Source organism: Musa acuminata, chromosome BXJ1-10, assembly GCF_036884655.1.
Source record: "Musa acuminata AAA Group cultivar baxijiao chromosome BXJ1-10, Cavendish_Baxijiao_AAA, whole genome shotgun sequence".
NCBI classification, from domain to species: Eukaryota; Viridiplantae; Streptophyta; class Magnoliopsida; order Zingiberales; family Musaceae; genus Musa; species Musa acuminata.
In genome coordinates this window covers 32,911,009-32,932,723 of record NC_088336.1, presented here as the reverse complement: position 1 = coordinate 32,932,723, position 21,715 = coordinate 32,911,009, and the positions used below count along the sequence as shown (strand labels likewise).

Below are 21,715 nucleotides of genomic sequence, written 5' to 3'. Positions count from 1 at the left end.
TAGATCAGTATATTTGGAATGGATTTTATACCTGAATAATAACTAATCGGGTTAATTCGTGGGTAAATGACGGGTCCCACATGGCCAACTGCTCCCCTTTATTTCTTACGCTTCACTTTCACCGTCTCTCTCTCTCTCTCTCTCTCTCTCCGCCCGGCGAAAACGATTTCACTGCGAGGGGCGACGGAACATAGGGGGAGGCGAGGACCCAGTTACTCCGCCGCACGCACACGGTGGCGCGGTCGGTCTGCCCACCTCTCTTCGCCGCCGACCAAGGTGCGTCGCTAACCCTTATTCTTGGTTCTGTCTTTAATCTTCTTTTTCTCTCGCATTTGGTCCACATGTGATCAGATGAATCGGATCTTTAGAAACCCTTATGCAAGAACTGAGCGTTGGATCCGTTTCTCGTCCCATTCTTGATGAAAGATCTCGAGGATATATGGCGGTCCACGAGGGAGAGGGGTTCTTTTGCTGTTGAAATGAATTCAGGGCTTCAAGATCCGGTAATTTGATCTTAGAAACCTTGCGTCGACGGAAGAATCAGGTTGTTTTGATTGTACTGCCTTTCCTTCTCATCTTACAGGCATTTATGGGAACGGGGATAAGAATTGGATGTTGCAGATGTGTTCTCTGTAAATTATGGCACCTATTTCCTGACGTATGGGAAAGGGTACTCTCCCCCTTTTCGTTCCCTCATTATCTTTCTTGGTCAGGATTTTCATGCGATCGTGATCTTGACGAGGGTTTGTTCTTTGGTTGCGGGGTTCATATGATCGTGATCTTGATGAGGGTTTGTTCTTTGTTTTTGGGGTTTCAGATATGAACGTAATCCATAACTCTCGGGAGGAGGGACGAGTTTGCCGTTTCGTTTTCCCTCTTCGTTTCGCTACTCTCAATGTGACGTTGCTTTGTGGATGACTAGTGGTATAAGGTATGCCACGATAGCAATTCTTGGGTCTTACACAGATTCGTTTATTAGTTTTCAGTTCTTGAATATTTCTTTTAAATTTTATAATATTAACTTCTGGAGATGAAATCTTTAAGTAATGTGTTTGACTCGTTACTGTTAGCATTCTTGAACCACAAACATAAAGGATCAATTCGTCCAATCCATAGAAGATGACCCAACGGGAGTGTACATGTTGCATATTGGAGTCCTACTTTTGACCCACAGATCAAAGTTGTGAATTATGTAAGTTTTATTGACAATTAATTTATGGAGTTAACTTGTAGCCTTTGCATATTTTCCTAATATGAAGGACCAAAAATATAGAAACTGTTGTTAAATTTTAATAAATGTTCAATTCCATACTCAAATTTAATTATAATTTTTTGAGCTTAGTATTTACAAAGACATTTTGTATTTATTTAAATTTTTTGCTACTATTGTCTAAGGTCCAATATCAAATATTTGCATTGACTAGCTCAATTAATAGTTAAAACTTCAAGAAGAAGTAAAATAGCCCAATACAAAGTTGCTTAGGTCTAATACATTGCAACTAAAAAGTGCACAATAATTTCTGAATCTAAAGCAGTATGTCAGCAAGATCGGTCCAGTTTGGATGTTTTGATGCACTGGTCTGGGTCTAGGTTAAGGTTAAGGTATTATAACCTACCAGTGGTTTTTGTTGGGTTCACTTCAGCCCTACGAAACTTAACCTGACATCGAGGCATCAACCCAAGTTTGCCACTTCTATGTTTGTTTGGCATTATCAAATTCTGATGTATTTAGGTTATGTTTCAAAAGTTTTGTCTTAGCCGTGTTAGATAAACAAAAACCACAGCTGAGATATCGAGCAAGCAGAAAACTAGATAAGTTTCAGCAAATTGTTCCCTTTAACAATAGTTGTATATAAAAGTACTCAGCAAAGCCTAGCGTAAGGTAAATTGTTGAACTTTGAGTTTCATAGCCCTTAGAAAACAATTATATAGGGTGAACAGGTGAAATCATAATTAATTCGTGGAACTTCATCAAGAGCCTTGCTTTCTAGTTCATGTCTTAAATCTTTCTATATGCTGATAGAAAATGTTATCCAGTGGTGACTTTGGCTGAATTGTTGTGTTAGGAGTTCTCTACATTGTGTATTATTAGTGTGGATGCATTCAGATGTCCAGATTCTCAGATAGTCAGACCAACTGTGATCTGGAACAAAATTTGATACAAATAGCAAGCTGGCACAGAAATCAGTAAATAATATATTTGTTTCTCATCAGGAGTTTTATTGTATAATAAGGTAAATCATTTTTGCTTAGTTCTGTGATTATTTTTTGATGTTTTGTAGTTCTATTTCTTTGATGAACACTTTGACATGGGGTTGCATAAAATACAAGCAAGTGAATAATGATTTTGCCACAGTTATTTGGATTTATTTTAGTAGTCATTTGATAATTGACATCGCTTGATATATAGCATATTGAGATGATCTGTAGACCTTTAATTATTGACTAATTGTTTGATATATTGCAAATTGATAATGATATGTAAATATGGTTTGTTAAGTTATCTATGTTTGTTACAAATTTTTCTTCTATATCTGAGTTTGAGAGAATAATTTATCAAATTGATTATGAAAATAAGAAGTATGCTTAACCTAGTGCTTGTTTGTCCACGGTGCAACATTAATATTTGAAACTTTGTAGTGTTTTGGATTAGTGTATTCAGATAAGATTCTTTATGTATGTTGAAGGTTGATCACAAAATAATATTTTCATGTGGCTTGACTTTTGCACAGGAACATATACATTTGACACTGTCATCACTGAGGTAGCCTTCCAATTAGACAATTCACTCTAGTACAAGGTTATATAATGTCATCTCTATTATCCTAAGTTTACATCAGTAGAATTAGTTATCTTGTCTGAACCTAATTAGGTTGACAACAGTACGTAAAAAATCTTTTTTTCATCTGAAGATAATATCTATAGTGAAAGATATTAAACAAGAATGAAAAAATGAAGACAACATGAAATTCTTGAGCAATTTAGCCAGAAGGATTATTCTTAGAAAGATGTAACTGGCAAAATCACCTCCTTTCCTCATTAACCAACACTCAATATCAGGTTGGATGTTTTATGCGTAACGCAAAACTCTTTATAAGAGACTAAACTAGCAACAAATAGATGAATGAAACTTTTCCTTCTTAAGTTGGCTTCACACATCTTTGAGTCTCTTAAGACTTTTCTAGATAGCTTCTAGGTAATATCAAGTAGAGGCCTTATATGTCCTACAGTTTTTCACTAAAAAATAAAAAATAATCTTGCTGCTTATGGAAATATTATATTAATGTAATTGGTTAATCTTTGAGCTTCTGCCAAATATGATTTTATGATGGTATTCTTAGTATCTTGCAATATTTTTCCAGCCTTTTTAAGTGGAAACTCATTAGAATTACGCATAATTATACTTTCTACTAGATATTCCACTGAGCTAATAGGAAAATTTAGATGGTTAGAAATGAAAGATGGATCTGGAACGAAAAATACATCTGGGTCTTGACTTTGATAGCACACTGGTTACTGATTTTTCCTCCAGATTTAAACTATTTGTACCACTTTCTGAATAAGAAAAGTTACAGTCAACTTTTTAAGACCCATGGAACTGGCATGTGTCAATTGGTATTTATTGCTTTGCCAAGGACCATTATTGAACAAGGTTTTAATGATCAATCTGACTGGTACATGCTGATCGCTTTTTATTAGTCCAACCAATGACTGGTTCTGAACCATATGGCATCTTGTATGTTCATATATATTCTATTATTTTTCTCTGCATGCTTAATTAAATTTTCTTAATTCCATTCTTGAAGTTCAAGGTTTGTCTCTGGGCAATGACTCATAAAATTAAGAGGGTAGTTTTGAGGACAATACTTAGTAGATATTCTTGAACTGGGCATTCCCAACAATAGAGGTTTTACTTTCTAATAATAGTGAATAATGATGTTTCAGATTTTATATTCATCTACTCAACATGTTTCAGGCTGGTAATATCTTCTATCAAAAATCTTGCCCCATTTGGCTAGAACAAAATGGAGGGAGATATAACAATAACATTTTTCTGATAAAAAAAAATATATATAGAAAGCTATCGTTCTTGTTGTCGTTTTAAGCCTAATGCTTCATGAAAATGACACCTCCTTTACTGCATTATCACATGATGTGATATTATTCGTCTCCTTTACGTGAATCTATCATAATATCTAGTTAGAAATTTAGAGATCTAAGAATAACTTATTTTTCTATGAAAAATAGAGTGCTTTTTCTTTCACATGGCCTTAGTCTCTCTGACACTTTCATTCCTTTGATTTTTCAATTTTTCAACCTTTGCAATTGTTTTTCTTGACTAGTTCCCTTTTTCGTTGTAAATTGATTGTTGCATGTATTTGCAAACACATTTTTTTGCTGATGACATATCTTTTTCAATAAATTTTTTTGGCTATATCCAAGGAAATTGATATTTCTGCTTGCAGACCATACTATTTTGTTATTTGTTCACTTGATTGGGATGTTGTTCATAGCAAAAAATACTTTGGATGTAATTGAGATAATAGTTTGTTGTAGTTCACGTAAGAGATTTATTGCACTTCCTTATGCCAATATACTAAAATTTATTTGTTAAGATTACTTCTCGAGGTAAGGGATAGAATCACGTATCTGGTGATCCTTTCGCAAAGCATGCTTGATATTCATGTTGCCTATTATTTTTTGTCAATGCATAGGTAGTTATCTGTTTTCTCATTTTTTATGACTTGTTCTAAGAGTAGTCTATTACTATTTCAACAAATGCATCACATTTAGTCAAAAGACTGTTTACGTATAATTTTTTAACATGAGTAATATTCTTGAACATGGTGGTGGATCAGATTTGTTGTAGAAAAAACATATAATTGTAGAAAAAACAATGCTTTATGTTGTTACATATTATACCGCACTTCGTATAACCAATCTAAATCTTGTCACCAATCTTCTAAATATTTGTTTGGACGATGGTACGTACCATCTAGCTCTACTCTTCGGTGGTACCACCTGAAATGACGATGGTAATGTCAGTACTTTCGAGTTTCCTTTATCGTTTCTCATGTTGGTAACATGAGAAACGATTTGATAAAGGTAAAAGGGTCTTAAACTTAATTCATTGAACAAAGATCATTAGAGAAAGTTGATAGTGAAGGTGGAAGAAAGAGAGAGGGAAGCAGGGGAAGGTGACGGAGAAGAGGGAGAGAGGTGGAGGATAGTGGGAGTTCTCTCTCCTCCCTGCCTCCCTCTTCCTCCGCCTTTTCTCACCCCTTCTGTGTTCTTTTCTCCTCCCGTGTACATAGTAATTTTAACATTTGTATATAATTATGACCTAATCAATAAAGAAAATACTTCAATCTATATGTCATCATTCATATCTACACTAATATAAGCTCGCAAGTGCTCATTTTATAATCATGAAAAGTCAAATATAAAAAGAAGACAATGATCTATCCACTCACATAATAAAACTATAAAAGTTATTCATGTTTAAAACCATCGATTATTCATGTTTAAAACATCGATAGAAAATAGTTAATGATAAACCTCTCATCCTATGATTTTTTTAACAAGCATAATCTTATAATTAACATATGTAAAATCAAAAGGTAAAATTTTATGTTAAAATAATATAAAATATATATACACATATATAGTAAATTTATGAACTTTTACTCATCATAAATGCACTCATCATAATATATAACTTTTACTCATCATATTATATAACCATTGAACAAATATATACCGTACGTTATATATTTTTATCATAATTTAAATATTTTCATGACAATTATATCATTTGAAATATTTTTTAAAATATAAATATGAAATTTACATGATCATTGTTTTGTGAATCAAATTTATACTTAGCCAATTTACTCAAAATAAAAATGATAGTGAAAGGGCATGTTGATCGAGTATATTAGGAAACTTAATTAAGATTTTTTTATTTATAATAACTTATCATTGATTCTTATGAAGAATACTAAAAATACTCAATTAACATTTTGTAAAAAGCCAATAATAATATTTATGAAAAGCATATATTTCAACTTTAAAAGTCAAAAACATACATATCATTTATCATATATATGAAACATAAACATTACAAATTATATCAATAAATGATATATATATATATACATATGTATATTTTTATTAACCTTCCTCTCCCCTTATTCTCCTTGTCCAAAACACACATATAACCTTCCTCTCCCCTCCCCCTCTTATCATGTGTCCAGAACACACACATCATTTCTTTTGCCTTCCTCGTCTCCCTTAACCTTGGCCTTTCTCTCCCCCATCAACCTCCTTTGCCTTTCCCTTCGACTCCACCAGCTCAACCTTGCTCTACTTTCGCCTTCCTCTCCCACCTCGGCCTCTCACTGTCTTCCTTCTCTTCTCTCTCTCACTTGCTTCTCACCCTTCAACCTTATACTATTTTGCCTTGGTAGATCCCTCAGCTTTTCCTCCCCCTCTGTTTCCTCGCTCTCCTATTTATACCTGTGTAAATGTTTACTGAAAAAAACAAGATTATACCATAAAATAAATAAAATGTACGTACATCAGTTCTAATATAACTAACTAATATAAGCTAACTACTTTAATTTATATTCCATACTTTTTGCACATGAGAACTTGTTTAGTGGATTGCATACATGTTGGATAACTCATGAAGCAATTCCAACATATGCTCCAATTCAAGATGGGGAAGACAAAAGACAGGCAACCCTCACCTAGGCTGCCAAAAGCAGAGTAAAAAGCGAATCATGAGCAATGGATGTTTAGCTACTTGATGCTTTATTTCTAGCATTATTACTATTTTACCTTAATTTAGTTCTTAGTTAATAGACAGAGGATCTTCACTTCCTAGAAGAAAACTCTACTTAGCTATTGAAGTTGTTATTGAATTTAAATCCACAGTCCAATCAATAAATTAACAATGTAATTGTGAAGAAAGTGTTGTAGCTCACTATGATGCATAATTGCTTTTTTCTTTTTCTCATAGGGAGATTGTGATATTTCATCAAGCTGAAAATGAGAATTACTTGTTGTATAACAATTAACAAAACCAACTTAAGATAGTTATAACAATAGATAGCATGATAATTGTTATAACTATCATATAACATGATAGTTCAGTTTATAATGTCTTCAAAAACCAAGATTTCTAACCCTTCCAAGCTTTACAACCATAACCAACTACAATTTTTTAGACCCAGTAACTTAAGTTATCAAAGAAGTTTAGTTCACAATTCAGTTTATATTGTATTTGAAAGCCAAGACTCAAACCAGCAACAATCTTGCAGATCCATCATCGTGGAAATGGCGTCATACTCGATCAGCATGATCATTATAAAAAAATGGTAAAACGCACGCTCTTTTGCAAAGAAACTTTGAACTCATTACATACACAAACAAGGCCTGAGCAGGAAAGGGATGCAATAAGGTCTACTATCGTTGAAACGTTGAATACAAAAACTATACAAAGTTCAATTACCTGGTAAACCCATAAATTAAAGATCCACTATTGTGATTTGTAACTATTGAATCAGGTGTAAGTTTCACACTTGAGGAAATAAATATATATATTTCTAATAGCTCAGATGCTAAATTAAACATGCAAAGCAACATAACCAATGACCATGACACTTACCGTATATGTGTGCTTTGCAGCTCAAGTCTTTGGTTTCACAACCTCCCAATTTGCTACGACCAGGACTGTCTGACTAAGTTACATCCATTGATCTGTACAGTAGAGAATTAAATAAAGCTGATGAGATTATGTCCACTATCTTTTGCTATAGAAGACACTACTACCAAACAAAGATGAACATACAACTAGAAGATACACCAATTCTCTAAGCACAAAAAAAAAGAAGATGAATGTCAAAATGTAAGAGTTTGCATATATCAAATGTAACATGCACCGGTGTTATCCTGGTGCATGGATATAATTCAAATGCATGTTGGTGCTGAACACATGAGACTTCAATTACACAATCAAACTGTTTAAGTGTCTGCAAGTATAATATCTTTAAAGGAACAAGCCAGATAAAAACTTTAATGCCTATCCTACCACCCTGAATGTCACAATATCTTATGATAGATTTTGCAATAAAAACAAAACAATGAACATGTGATGATATTAGTTGAAGAAAGATGTTAGGAAATCAAGAATAGTGCTTTAGTTTGCATGAGAAAGAATCTAAAAATGATTTATAGATGAAAGTGACTTGGGAAGCACAACCTGGCATTAAGCAGTTAAGTGTTCCTTTGTGAGTGTTGTTCCCTTGCCACAACCCAAAACCAAAAACAGCTAATGCAAAACCACGGCAACGATCTTTTTCAAAGAGAAAAGAAGACAAAAGAAGAACGCAAAAGCAGAATAGGTATTCCCTACTTTGCCAACCGAGAATCTCAATCCAGTGTCACCACGTTTCGTTGAAATAATATAGAAAATATGTACGTAAACCCAAGAACCAAGAAACAATACCATACTCCCAACACGATGATCCATTTCTTACACCAGTTCCAGAAAGATAAAAGAAGACGAAAAGAACATGGCATCCACAACATAAACCTTTGTTGATGTCACATTTCACTCAAACCACGAACCCAGAAGAAACACAATCACCCCAACGTCACCAAGATCTGTTTCCCCCAGCGAATCTTTAAACCACGGGAAATTTCTTGAAATCGGCACATTCAAGAACCAAGCATCCTTGGCGAAATCACCAGAATCACAACAAGCGATCGAGAGGAGATGGAGAAGACAAGAGCCATATAACTAAAGAATATTTGACAAAGCAGAGTCACATGCTTCTCTTCTTTGGTTTTGTCCTTCTTTGATGTAACTCTAGCTACAGTCTCAAGAACTGCCCAATAAAGAAAAGCAGGAAAAATAACTCAAGCTATGTAATTATCCACCTCAAGTTCTCAGAATATACATATATATATATATATATACCGAGCGGTATAATAAAATATATCGCTCAATATATAGTATCGTATTGTACCGAGCGAATTTCAAAATTTCGGTATGATACAATATTTCAATCCTTGTTACGTTATATAGTTTGTATCAAAAGAAAAACTCAACTCATCCAGATAAATTCATCTGGCAACAATTACAAAGACTTAACATCAATAAAAGTTGATTATGCAAGACGTATTTGAGCCATCATCTTGAAAAAATTCTAACCAACAAAGACAGCAAGAAACAGCTTCTTGCATGCAACTGAAATAAAAAAGTTATATGCAAGACGAGAAATGTAATCAAAATATCAAACTCATCTAGCATCAAATTACTGATGTTTGCACAAGTTATACCTGTTTCTCGGCAACACTGTTGTTGAAGCCACCAGGGTCCGTTTCTGGAGAAGAAATAAAATGGTTAAATTGATTTTCTTACACAAGTATAAAAATCCAGTTGTAGTCAAAATAAAGTCTAAATATGGTGTACATCTGCCTAATAGCATTGCAGATAAATCTGGTGGTCGGAACGTGAAGGATCAGAAAACAAGTGAATGATCTGTTGGAGGTGGCATAATCTTTTAAGTACAAAACATAATACGTCAACCGACATAGCATAACCAGGCTAGACACGCTTAAATGTGAACAACCTTCCAGGGAGTCGGGATAAATTTGAACTTCAGATCTCACAAATGGACCAATCTATGGACTTGTTGCAAAGCAGCCCTAACAGACGGCCGTATGATTCCCATTCTCTGAGTCTCCACAGGTCTAAGTCCCTTGTGCAATTTCAGCATCCAAGAAAGTGAAAAAGCAACGGGTTTCCTGATTTAATTGTTTTACTAGGGAAAGAAACCAGCAGGGATCCCAAACACCTACTTCGTTCATGAACTCTGCGATTCCTACTGGTGGTTGCGGATTTTGGTTCTTGATTTCGGTGCTGAGTTCATGAAAGCACCGAAATCAAGAGCCAAGATCCGCGACCACCAACGAAAGAAGCATCGATCCAACCTTCAAGAACCCTAATCAGCTTCCTCCCGTATCACATTTGCAGGCACGCATCAAGGAACCGACCATAGGAACAAAGAACAAAAAGAGTAAAGGAGCTCAGATTCGTACGAACCCCCGCCACTCTGCTCGCTCTCTGGGAACTCCTTCTGGAGCACGCGGTCGATCGTGTCGGCGAAGGTGCCCTCCTTAGCCGATCCCTTGCGCGACTCCGTCGCGTTGGCCGCCTCCGAGTCCCCGGCCTCAGCAAAGTAGGCGAGCCCGAAGAAGACGGCGACGAACAAGAACGAAAAGAGGAGCGATCCGGTGCCGAGGAGGAGGGGGAAGCGACGGATCGGCTTTCACCGCGATCCCCGCAAACTAGTACGAAGCGGAAGCGGAAGCGGAAGCGAGGGAGAAGAGAGAGACGGGCGACGGCCGATAACCAGATGGAGGGGATCCGTTTCGTTTCCCGTGATATGGGCGGGAACACTGGAAAGCGGAGCATTATGAGGGTGGCTAAAGGATTGGACGACCGGGCGCACGATTACACCTTCGATCGGACGGTTGTGTTTGCCCGATGGAACGTGATGGTCGGTCCTGGAGTGCCTGATGAGAGATCGCAGCCGACGCTTTCAAATTGGAAGTCTTTATTTAATTACCACCGACTCACGTGCGACGCCGAGGGAGTCCGTAGGACCTCACAAACCCTTCCAGCACGACTCTTAATGGTGTCGATCAAGTGTCTGACGCGTCTGAGAGATCTGGGTCCGAGGCCGGGAGTGTTAGCGATTGTTCGATGTAACGCAAGTCCATCAAGACACGATCGACTCCACACCTGAAACGAATTGGGAAGCACAACCAAGCATTGAGCAGTTAGCGTCTGTTATTCCCATCCCAACTCAACCAAAATACTTCTATTACTAAGCCTTCCGATGCATTCTTTTAAACCAGACAAAGAAACGAGAAAACAGAAGACTTATCCTCTACTTCACCATCGAGAATTCGAACAAACATAGAATGTCTCAATTTATATCGCCTTCCAACCTCTCTCTCTCTATTTATATTCCCTCGGAGCAAAACCAAGACCCAAAACCTTCCTACTTCCCGATATCACGATGATTCGTTTCTTCCATCGGTACCAGAGACATAAAAGAAAAAGAAGAAAAGAACATGACATCCACAACATACGATGTCATGTTCGACTCAAACCATGAACCCAGAAGCGAAAACCCTCTATTTAGCGTCCCCAAAAGAAACAAACCGCAAACATTTCTTGAAATTAGCAGGCTCAAGAAGCAAGAATCCTTGACGAAATCCTAAAGCGAAGAAACAACGAAACGTAGAAGACTAGAATCACAAGAAACGCTAAGAATCCAAGCGATCGGCAGAGAGGGTAGGGTGGAGAAGGAGATAGGCAAACCGGAAAGAGAACAAGGGCGAAGGGAGGTCGTGGTTGGTGAACCAACTACAGATCAGCCGGATCGGAACCTACCACCGTAGGTAGTCCTCGTCCTCCATCGTCAGCAGTCGCGATGCCACTTTCTTCCTCCGCCCTCCGCTCGGCTTATCTTTCCCGCCCCTCCACCTGAGGAATTGCCTCGTCTTTGAATTGGGGAAGGCGGTGCTAACCCATTTGTAAGGCAAGAGACACAAGTCACATGTGCCTTCCGCTAAAAACCTACACATAGTAACGTCCGAACCCATATTTACTATGACATGTAAAATAAAAACCTGTTTTGTAAGCGCGTTATTCTAATATTTGCGATCATATTCAAATCAAGAATTGAATTTATGTGATCTTAAAGTATATATATATATATATATATATATATATATATATATATATATATATATATATATATATATATAATATCATTTTTTCCTCCGATTACGTTTATGAACTCAATAGATACAGCAAATACACATCATAAGTTTGTGCCTTTGGTCGGAGCCGGTCGGACAATAATCCATGACTGATAAAAAAATAAACATTACACCTCCTCGCTCTTTTTTTGGTCATATCAACGACCACTTCGCTCTGCACCACTCACACTCTCTATCTCATCCTCCGATTCCACCACTGCTTTTGTTTTGTCCGTTCCTTTTACAAAAGAAACCAATAACATGAACTGATGCAAGGATGCTTCAACGTCATCTCACGTAAACTTTCATTTGTTCTCTCCCGCAGTCCTTTCTTCGCCCGACACGGCAACTTGACATTATGCTAAAAATTCGTTCGTGTGAACATAATAAATCCATATTACTAAATATTTGAAGAATTATTTATTTTTTAATATGATATCAAAGCTTGATGAATAAATAAAATTCGGAAATATCAAATTTAAATTTGATTATGCGAATATGAGATACATCTTTATGCTGACTCCCATCCTTCCACAGTCTTCTTTCAATAATTCATATAAAAAAAGGAAAAAAAATCACAAACTCGGTAAAATTGTGAACATAGCGTGATTAATAGTTGCACTTCACCCCTTTAATTGCACCCCTTCCCTTCCCTTCCCATCGGGTTTATTGTCTACTCACCGTTCTACCCTCCGTGAGATTGGTCGCACGAGGTTTCTATCAACCACAGGGCGGTTAGGCAAGCGAGTAACAAGTTAAATGCATTCATAGACGGTCGGCATATCGAGCGGGGCAAATGGAGATAATATTACAATATTGACCTCGGCGGCCTATGGGGCGAGTCAGGCGCCGGCCTCTCGAAGGCGCGGCACGAGGCGGCCGCCGAGGTGGAGCGCCACGAGCCCCTCGAAGCCGCCGACGGCCGCGCCGCCGATGAAGAGCGCGGGCAGAGCCGCTGGCCCCGCCTCCCCGTCCTCAAGCACGATCACCGTCGCGTGCGTCCCCACCACCGCCAGCAGCCGCAGGATCACGTCGCACGTGTAGCATCCCCGCCGGGTGAACACCACCACCGGGCTCTCCCTTATCATCCGCTCCATCCTCCTCTCCGGCGCCTCGTCCCCATCGATCGTTAGCGCCCCGTGCATCGAGCTCGCTGATACTTGATGAAGAGGGACGAGAAGTTGCGTTTATATCATCAGAGAAAAGGAAGGCAAAATTATCTGAGGCGGAAGCGACGGTGGCGTCGGGGTCACATGGGAGGTGACATCACACGAGGGTGACGGGATAGGGGGTGGGGGAAACGGATGGCGTCACTGACCCCACCACGCGCCACAGATGTTCTTTGGTACAAGGGGAGGGGCATCGCTGACGTCACTGTCCCCCGCCCCGAAACGCGCCATGCAACGAGCTACACGTGCGCGTGTCTTTTAACGTCAGCCATGAAGGTGGATATGGGTCCATTGTAGCGTTGCTCTCACCACAAGGCAGGTAGAGGGGACGGGTGCGGAGCCTAACGGGGCAACCCACAAAGGAGGACGAAAGGAAGGAATGGATTCCTGCCGAATTGTTACTTTCTTCGTCAAATCTCCACTATTAACAATGACTTCGGGGGGGTGATAAGGCGGGGGCGAAACGAGATTGGCTCCTTTCTTACTTACCGTGGTTCAAACGGATGACGTATGTATTCTTGCATTAGTGGATGCGGGTAAAGACTTCATAAAGTAGTGTCTGCCATGAACTCCCCAAACACCGCTGCAGAACCCCAACCCATCCCTCCCCGTTGGAAAACGCAATCTAAAATCGTATTGTCCAATTAAAAGGACACGCGTCGCTCTATTTACGCAAAATTACATATGTGTGTATATATTAAGATTGAAGACGATAATCCACTAAATTTTAATTTTGCCAAACATTCTAGCCTCTTATAAATTATTCTACTTACTCTTAGTATTATTAAGATCGATAAATATTTTGATGACAAAGAAAGAGAAGGATTTTTCGTGAAAGATGAAAATTTTAAATTTAGATTCGATTTTTTTATAAATATTTTATATATCTCTATGATTTTTAAATAGTAAGATGTAAGAAATATTTTATCTATTATTGGGTTTTTCACTATGGAATCTAAAAGGATACTTTAAGATTCTATAGAAGGTAAAGAAAAATATATATAAATTCTTAGTATACAAAAAAATTTGACTCAGTAAAAATAATTTAAGAATCTTATAATTAATATTGAATTTTATTTTCTCCATGAATTTATTGAACCATATTAATCTTTTATTATCCTTTTTTATATTTTCTTCATTTATTAATCTCAGTGAGTGATATCGAAGTAAAAATGATCTAATGATTAGATATTCAATAAAGAAGTAAAAATATATTTTTTTTAGAAGATATAGAAATAAATAAAATACACATGAAAGATTATTAAGATTAGCAACAATCTTAATAATGCTATTTATAGTAGTAGAAATGCAACAATTTGATATCAAGAAATCATAATGCCAATAATTTGGGTGTATGGTTCTATAAATATCAAAGGAATCTCAATTTGACGCCAAGAAACGTCAATCACTCCACCTTTTTAATCCTCAAATAATGTTGATATTTGTAGCAGAAATGACATTGAAGTGTAGTCCCACCTCTGCCCTCGATTTGATTGACCTAAACAGCATGGTTAAAGTACGCGTGGCAATTCATTAAAGTTATCTGCAAATTAATTTCACCTCAATCTTTACCATTTTCGTTGCAAGTACTGTATACAAATCTTTAAGCGCTCAGCGACAATCAGCATTTAATATAATTGCAGACCGCCAACAAGCAGCGACATCTTTTAAACGGGTGACTCATAATATGACTTGAAATGACAAAAGTACTGCAGTCGGAGAGAAAGGAAGCACACAAGAAAACAGCTGATGAAGTCACTTGACTGACAAAACAGTGGAAACAGGCACTTGCAGCAAAGTCCGAACTAGTTTCTGGAGGCATAATTAATCATTGCGGTTTCCAGGAGAATCCTCAGCCAAAAGCATTGCTGCAGATTGCGTTTACGAACATAGAGAACACAACAGCTACACACCAAAACAATAAATCCCAGAATGATCAGCTTTCTCAGTAACCGAAGGAGAAACAAAAAGAATAGTGAAGCAAACGAAGAGGACATCGATGTTTGATCTTGTGAAGAACATCTAATGATTTCATCGACACTTTCTAACCATGCGCTGCATGCCCAACACATTTACAAAAGCACGTAAAAGTGATACACGAGCATGGAGCTGCTCCACCATGCCCTTCACCTCCTCCTACAAAGAGGGCCCTGCTACGGACGTTCGCAACACCCGTCTCCCCGCTGCTTCGGCGAGGACGGCCGGCCAATAGCATGCGCTCTCTTTCTCAACCGTCCATCCCATCTTCTTCTCATCTCAACCGTCCATCCCGGTCGAGTACTAAATCGTTCGGCGAGGCCGAGACGTCCATCTAGTGGAAATCCTACCGTGGGGCCCACCGTCCATATCCTGGTGTGACGGTGTGCTGACGCGTGGAATCCGGTGGAGTTCCCGGAATCGTGCGGCAAATTCGCCCATATCCTTGTAGACGGCGAGTCGTCCCGTCTGCAATCACCGCCGTCGATCAGATCACCTTGACGGAATCGTGCGGCACGGGCTCGCGCGCTCTCCCTGCAATGAGACCGCCCCGGACATTCTCAGACCGGCGAAAGCGACGAGGCGTACCATAAGATTTGGTTGGACCGTCCTAGCCTCACACGTGTCCTGCCAAACTCCCACTCTCCGGATGTCTCCATCGCATGGCCCACAGCATGGGAACAAATGGCGATAGCCACCGCATCATCGTCACAAATTGATGCGATGGGCTCCGTGGTTTGACAAGGACGGTTAACTCGGACTCGGATGCTGTGCTGGGCGCATTGTTCCGAGTTCGCCCACCGACGCAATCGAAATCCAATCCATCACATGTTACTTGGTGAGTTCAACGGATGAAAACTTTGATTCTAATTTGTACTTCGTATCGAGAGCACTCGTCGACAGGCCGCAACCTAAAGGGACTACGTGATTGAATGCGATCATAAAGGGGCCAACGAAGAGCGGAAAACTCCTCAACCTCATCGACTGACGAGCAGAAGATTTCTTTCCCCCTCCTTTAACGTGGTCCGAGTCAACCAATCTGCCACCATGCTTGTCGACATCACGTATTAGCGCAACTAATTCTGACTTTTCGAGAGTCAACGGCGTACTGGGGCAAGGTCTTTCACCGACGTTGGCTTCAGTCAACCTCTAATTCTCCGTCGTCTGTACGGGGCCGAGCTGTTCCTCCCTACCAAAATAGTGGAAAACTATGACATCGACAGGACCGGAGAACCTCGTCGACAAGCAACTCCAGAGAGAGCCCCTTCGCCGCGTGGTTTGACAAGCTGTCTTGGTCAATCGTTGAAACGGACCGTTTCGTGCCTCAGACGGGGAGACCACCAGCCGCACGTTTAATGCTACCTCGAGTGATGTCTGCGTTGCAAATGAGGCGTACGCGAAGAGTCGTTCCAGCATTCTATTCGAGTGCATGGCTGACGCTGGATTTATGTTACAGAATGTAACTCCGTATTCATCCCCTAATTCCCGTACTCTAAATTGGTCCTCAAGATAATATTACAATCCCTCTTATTCCCTCGTCAAAGTTGGTCAAACCTGATGTGATCGGACCAATTCAGAGTTAATTGGCATCTTTAGGCTCCACCAACGTCCATCGGAAGCGGTTGGTACGGTGTACCTGGGGGCAAATGAGTCATTTAGGTATTAACTGGGAGAGACGCGGCGGGTCCGTGTTAATCTAAATATGTCTCTTCTCAACAGCACAGGGATTTCACGAACTACGTTTGACTTCCTCAAATTATGACATCACATTGCTTTGACAACCAAACCCCAAGGAGCCCTCTCTAACTGTGAAGTTTGACCCTTTCCTCGTCTCCCTCCCTCCGCGTTCCCTTTCTGCATCAAAATCCTGGTTGCTCCCAACATTTCCCACCAAGAAACCTACCTCCGAGGACCCACCCCAGGCGCCCCTCCCCCTGCAGTCCACTGCATTTTCTGCAAGAATTCACCATTTGGCTTTCCCTCCAAGAATTTACCGTTCGAGGCTTTGAAGTCCGTCTTGTCCATTGCCTTCGTATTTTTCTGGGCGACTCGTTTCGTCCTGCCTGACGAAATCGACATGCCCATCCACGACAGCAAATAGGAATCGGTCAGCCGCCGGGTGGTTGTTCGCTTCCGGTTGCTTTGGCTTCTTGTCGCCCCTCTTGATCGAGCGCTTCTTCTCCTCGTTTCCAGGGTTGCTCGCATTCTCTTCCCGGATTCAGAGGTAACATGGAAGAAACATTTTCTCACGCTAAAAGTTCGATTTTTAGGTCTTCCTGTTACCCAATTTTGTTACTATCGGTTGTGTCATTGGTGTTTCTAATCCCGTGCGCTACGGGGTTGTTTATGGTGCATTGATTTGATTCTGCTGTAATTTGATTTCCGGTGCGTTGCAAATGATAAACATTGTTAGGTCGATCGAGTTACCGCTGTAATTTCAATTGCCTCTTTTTCTGGAGGATACAGCACTATGAACAAGATAGAACAAGCTTTCTTTTTGCGATTGAAGGAAACGCAATTGCACTAAATTAATCTCAATTAGGACGAGACCTTCGTTTCTCTTGTTTTCATCAGGACCATACTTTTGTTGCTCACACCCCCTTTTCCGCGCCGTGCATTTCAGCATTTAGAGAACGATTTGAAATTTGTTTTACCTGCATCCGAGAAGTATGTTGTCATGTTTCTATCAATGCATTCACCTCAATCAATCAACATTCGACCATGGAAATCAATTACTTCGTTGCAGCTGACACCGGTGCATTTTGGCTATGTATGGCAGGAGACAATTTTTGCAATTTCTAAATCGAAGAGTTGAAGTTACCTTGATGGGCATATTTGTTTCGTTGCTCTGGTTCACCTGGATCGAACTCATGAGAAGCAAGATTTTTGATTTGGCAGAGGAGGTTGAGAATGTTAGATCGTTGAGTTCGATGGAGAAGGATGTCAAGCGGATCCCAGGATCAAACAGCTGCAAACAAAATGAGTCAGAGACCAGCACTAAATCGAGTTCTTCCTTGAAAGAATCATTAAGCTTCAAAAATTGGTGCCAGGACCAAACCAAGCTGGAAACTAATGTTTCACCCAAGAATCAGCATAGGGAAGATGTTAAAAGGGAACCTTATTCTGCAGATCAGATTGGCAATGATGCAGATCTCAAGTTGAACCCAGAAAATTGTCTCTTGGAGTCCCTAAGGCTTATAAAAGACCTCGATGCAGCGGCTGTCAAGTTGCAAAAGGTGTACAAAAGTTATCGGACACGAAGAAATTTGGCAGATTGTGCAGTTGTTGTTGAGGAATTATGGTTAGTTTGTATAAAAAGGCTTCTGTTGGTATTGGTGGTACCAATTCATTAGGTTTTCTCTGATCATCTTTTGTGTGTTGTCTTTTGGTTTCAGGTGGAAGGCATTCGATTTTGCCTCACTCAAGCACAGCTCAATATCTTTTTTCGGTGGTACAAAGCCAGAGACAGCAGCGTCACGCTGGGCAAGGGCACTAACGAGGGCAGCCAAGGTAGTCCGATCACCAGTGTTTTGTTTTTATAGTTCTGATATGCAGATGCACCATAGTATCACTCTCAAGCTTCTTCCTGAATGGAATTATGTGATCCATTTTTTCTATCTTTTTGTAGGTTGGTAAGGGTTTGTCCAAGAATAACAAGGCACAGAAGCTGGCACTTCAACACTGGCTTGAAGCTGTATGTTAATTTTCTTTACTTACCTGCTGTGAATGATTCTATTAAACATATAGGGGGGGGGGGGGGGTGAAGGGGGGAAGGTCAAGACAATTTTTACAAAATTAATAATTTTTTTTTTGTGAAATAAATGCGAATCAAATCCAGTACTGACTCGGTGATAGTCAAATCCCTAGAAAGACATCTAGTGGGACAAACTTTTGTGGTGCAAATGAATTATCTAGCCATGATAGTGCAATGAATAACCGGTATTGTCTTCGCTTTCAGATCGACCCGCGCCATCGATACGGGCACAATCTGCATCTTTATTATGACGAATGGTTCATAAGCGAGAGCAAGCAACCGTTTTTCTACTGGTAACTATGTTCGCTTACATCCATCCATCTTCATTTTTCTCTTCTTATTAGATTAGTTTCAGCTTAGTTTGGTCCTGATCTTCTTTTCGGGTGGAAAATTCAGGTTGGACATTGGTGATGGCAAAGAAGTGAATCTTGCAAAGTGTCCTAGAAACAAACTTCACCAGGAATGTGTTAACTATCTCGGACCGGTACGTCGCTCGCTGATTAAATGACCTTAGATCGTCGAATTTGAAACTCTGAACCTTCATCAATTCATATCTATGTCATTTTTGTTCAGAAAGAAAGGCAGGCTTATGAGGTCAATTTGGAGTCTGGAAAATTCGTATACAAGCAAAGCGGAACGTTTGTGGACACTACCGAAGGGTCGAAATGGATATTTGTTCTCAGCACAATCAGCACATTGTACGTGGGGCAGGTAAATTTCACATCCCTGGTTTTGGATTTTTTTTAATATAATTTATGAAACACATAAACTTCTATTCTTAACTACAAAAAGTTGCCATGTTTCACATTAGTTCTTCTGTACCTGTCAGCAGCTATGTTACTACTACTTACCAGGATATATTCTTTAGTTATCATGCTTCGTTTGTTCGGTAGTTTTAAGATCTTCCCTTGCTGTTTGATTCTTTTTCAGACATCTAATTCTCCACTTCCATGTATGAGCAGAAAATGAAGGGGTCATTTCACCACTCGAGTTTTCTTGCTGGTGGAGCTACCATAGCTGCAGGAAGACTGATCGTGAAAGAGGGAATTCTGAAGGTGCTTATTAGCAAAACCTCGATCGTTTAGTTAGCGACAACATGTTTTCTGTTGTCTTATTTCCTGTGGTTCCTTTCCTGTAGGTTGTTTGGCCATATAGTGGACATTACCTCCCGACTGAAGAAAATTTCAAGGAATTCATCAGTTTTCTTCAAGACAACAATGTCGACCTCACTGATGTCCAGGTAATGTTGTCTTTCCTCATCAACTATTTACATAGCAAATGATAGGTGGTGTTTCTAGCCTCACATGCAATAGAATTTCTTGAAAAGAAAACCTCTTTTAGATGCACTGTTATGCATGACCAAGGGAGATGATTTTAAGAAGGTTCTCTTTAGATTCCTGGTAAAATGAATCCTACAAGATGACTGATGTATTGTCAAATAATCTTCAGAAATGTCCTGCTGGTGACGACGATGACTACTCTTCACTCAAGATGGACAGGAGTAACTCGATGACAGATATGGATAAGGGCACAGAGGTAGCAGAGGAATCTACATCACATGAAGTAGGAAACCAGAGTGAAAATGAGGTAGAAGAGGGCCATCTATGTTCTTCGATACCCGAAGATAGTAATGTCGAGACCACTTCTGGATCGGTCGATCACCACCATCAGAACTGCACAACTGGGGCTGGGCATCGCATCAGGTGTGTTCGCAAGTACCCCACGGATCTTCAGTTTAAGGCACTCGAGCAAGTTAACCTGTCACCAAGCTCCACGGCTCCCCCTGATGAGCCGATCGTATCTCCCCGTCCAAACTCTGATATGAGGCTATCCCCCACGCTTGCTGGAATCAGCCTTCCTGCTCCCACGATCACACTTACTCTTCCTAAACACAGACGCCGCTGATCCATCAGCTTGCCAGTACCATCATCTGCATGCAAAGCTTCGATCGACATGCAACTTGAAGAGGAATGGAGGAGAGAAATGCTGGCCAACTAATTCTTTCTCCTTTTCGTTTTTTGGTTTCCTTGTATATTTGTTAACTGATCCGATTCATATCTCCTCTCTCTCTTTTTTTTTTTGCTCTCTTTCTTGGTTCCTCTCAAAATGAGGTTAATTTTTGTAAAGAGTCAATTCTTTTGTTTTGCACATTGATAAGGCGATAGAATTAATGTTGTGTAGAATTCTTTTTGAAGAGAATAAACTTCGTCTTTATCTTCCCTTCGAACATTTCTAATTCCTGATGAAAAAGTATGGTAAATCTACTCACCTCAAGTTGTTTTGTATAACAAATTATGAGGTAATATATACAGAGAATAGGAGTTGTGCATGCTCTGTATAAAAGAAACATGATCTTTCTTGCAGCTCTGTTCCACCGGCATCCAAATTGAGGAAGCCCATGCCATTCCAAATTCAATCGAGAATGCAAGTGCTACACTCAAAAAGACACATTTGTGTCGGGTCACAGAACATCATTTGAGTTCCATTTCCGTATGATTCTGTCAGGCTGCACCAAGAACAACGTCCGTAGTAACTGTGAGCTCTCCGGTTCATGTTACTGCTACCGGGCGCCTTCGTTTCTTCTCTTTCACCGGCTGATCGGATCAAACCTCTCCGGCCTGGACACATCCGGCACCACAACCATTGTCGTCGGTCATGTAGTCTTCGTTCAAGAAGCCGAATCCGATACCAAAAGCAGAAGCAGTTGCTCCGACATGAAACTCGACCCCTTTCCTCAATTAGAAGCAACCATATCGATGTGGATACAAGGAAAAGTCAACTATATGTTTATGGATTGCTACGGGTGGCTGTGCTTTCTCTTTTGACTTTTCCTTTTCTAAGATGACCTTAATATAGTATATTTCAGTTTGATGAACCAACCAATTCTCCTACGACCACAAGGAGTGACCAACACCAGGATCCCATCTTCTTTCTCCTCTATCATCCACCAAATTCTACCAGTTTCGTTCGA

The 21,715-nt window shown here is 39.7% G+C and overlaps 2 protein-coding genes and 2 long non-coding RNA genes across 10 annotated transcripts; 2 read left to right on the top strand and 2 right to left on the bottom strand.

Annotated features, from left to right (window-relative positions):
• Positions 1-55: 55 nt before the first annotated feature.
• Positions 56-2,369, top strand: LOC103969431 (uncharacterized). Of its 6 annotated transcripts, XR_010480911.1 has the most exons (6): positions 60-276; positions 352-503; positions 584-670; positions 818-931; positions 1,071-1,192; positions 2,067-2,369. It is a non-coding gene; the product is annotated as an uncharacterized LOC103969431 (long non-coding RNA). The 6 variants fall into 6 exon arrangements; XR_010480910.1 differs by having other exon boundaries at positions 56-276; positions 818-1,192; XR_001975741.2 differs by having other exon boundaries at positions 65-276; positions 1,071-2,369.
• Positions 2,370-5,980: 3,611 nt separating this feature from the next.
• LOC135596284 (uncharacterized) lies at positions 5,981-11,653 on the bottom strand. 2 transcript variants are annotated; one of them, XR_010480909.1, is made up of 5 exons: positions 11,402-11,653; positions 10,115-10,816; positions 9,349-9,392; positions 7,673-7,764; positions 5,981-6,534 (listed from the first exon to the last, which is right to left on the bottom strand). It is a non-coding gene; the product is annotated as an uncharacterized LOC135596284 (long non-coding RNA). The 2 variants fall into 2 exon arrangements; XR_010480908.1 differs by lacking the exon at positions 5,981-6,534 and having other exon boundaries at positions 7,442-7,764.
• Positions 11,654-12,686: 1,033 nt separating this feature from the next.
• On the bottom strand, positions 12,687-12,989 carry LOC103969430 (monothiol glutaredoxin-S2-like). The gene has a single exon (XM_009382951.3). The coding sequence runs from the start codon at positions 12,987-12,989 to the stop codon at positions 12,687-12,689; it is 303 nt and encodes a 100-aa protein (XP_009381226.2).
• A 4,844-nt stretch (positions 12,990-17,833) lies between these two features.
• Positions 17,834-20,819, top strand: LOC135595079 (IQ domain-containing protein IQM1-like). The gene is made up of 9 exons (XM_065085594.1): positions 17,834-18,291; positions 18,386-18,500; positions 18,619-18,684; positions 18,949-19,037; positions 19,141-19,228; positions 19,318-19,455; positions 19,707-19,799; positions 19,883-19,984; positions 20,194-20,819. Exons 1-9 carry the CDS (start codon positions 17,861-17,863, stop codon positions 20,647-20,649), a joined length of 1,578 nt encoding a protein of 525 aa, XP_064941666.1. The 5' UTR covers positions 17,834-17,860; the 3' UTR covers positions 20,650-20,819.
• The last annotated feature ends 896 nt before the right edge of the window (positions 20,820-21,715 follow it).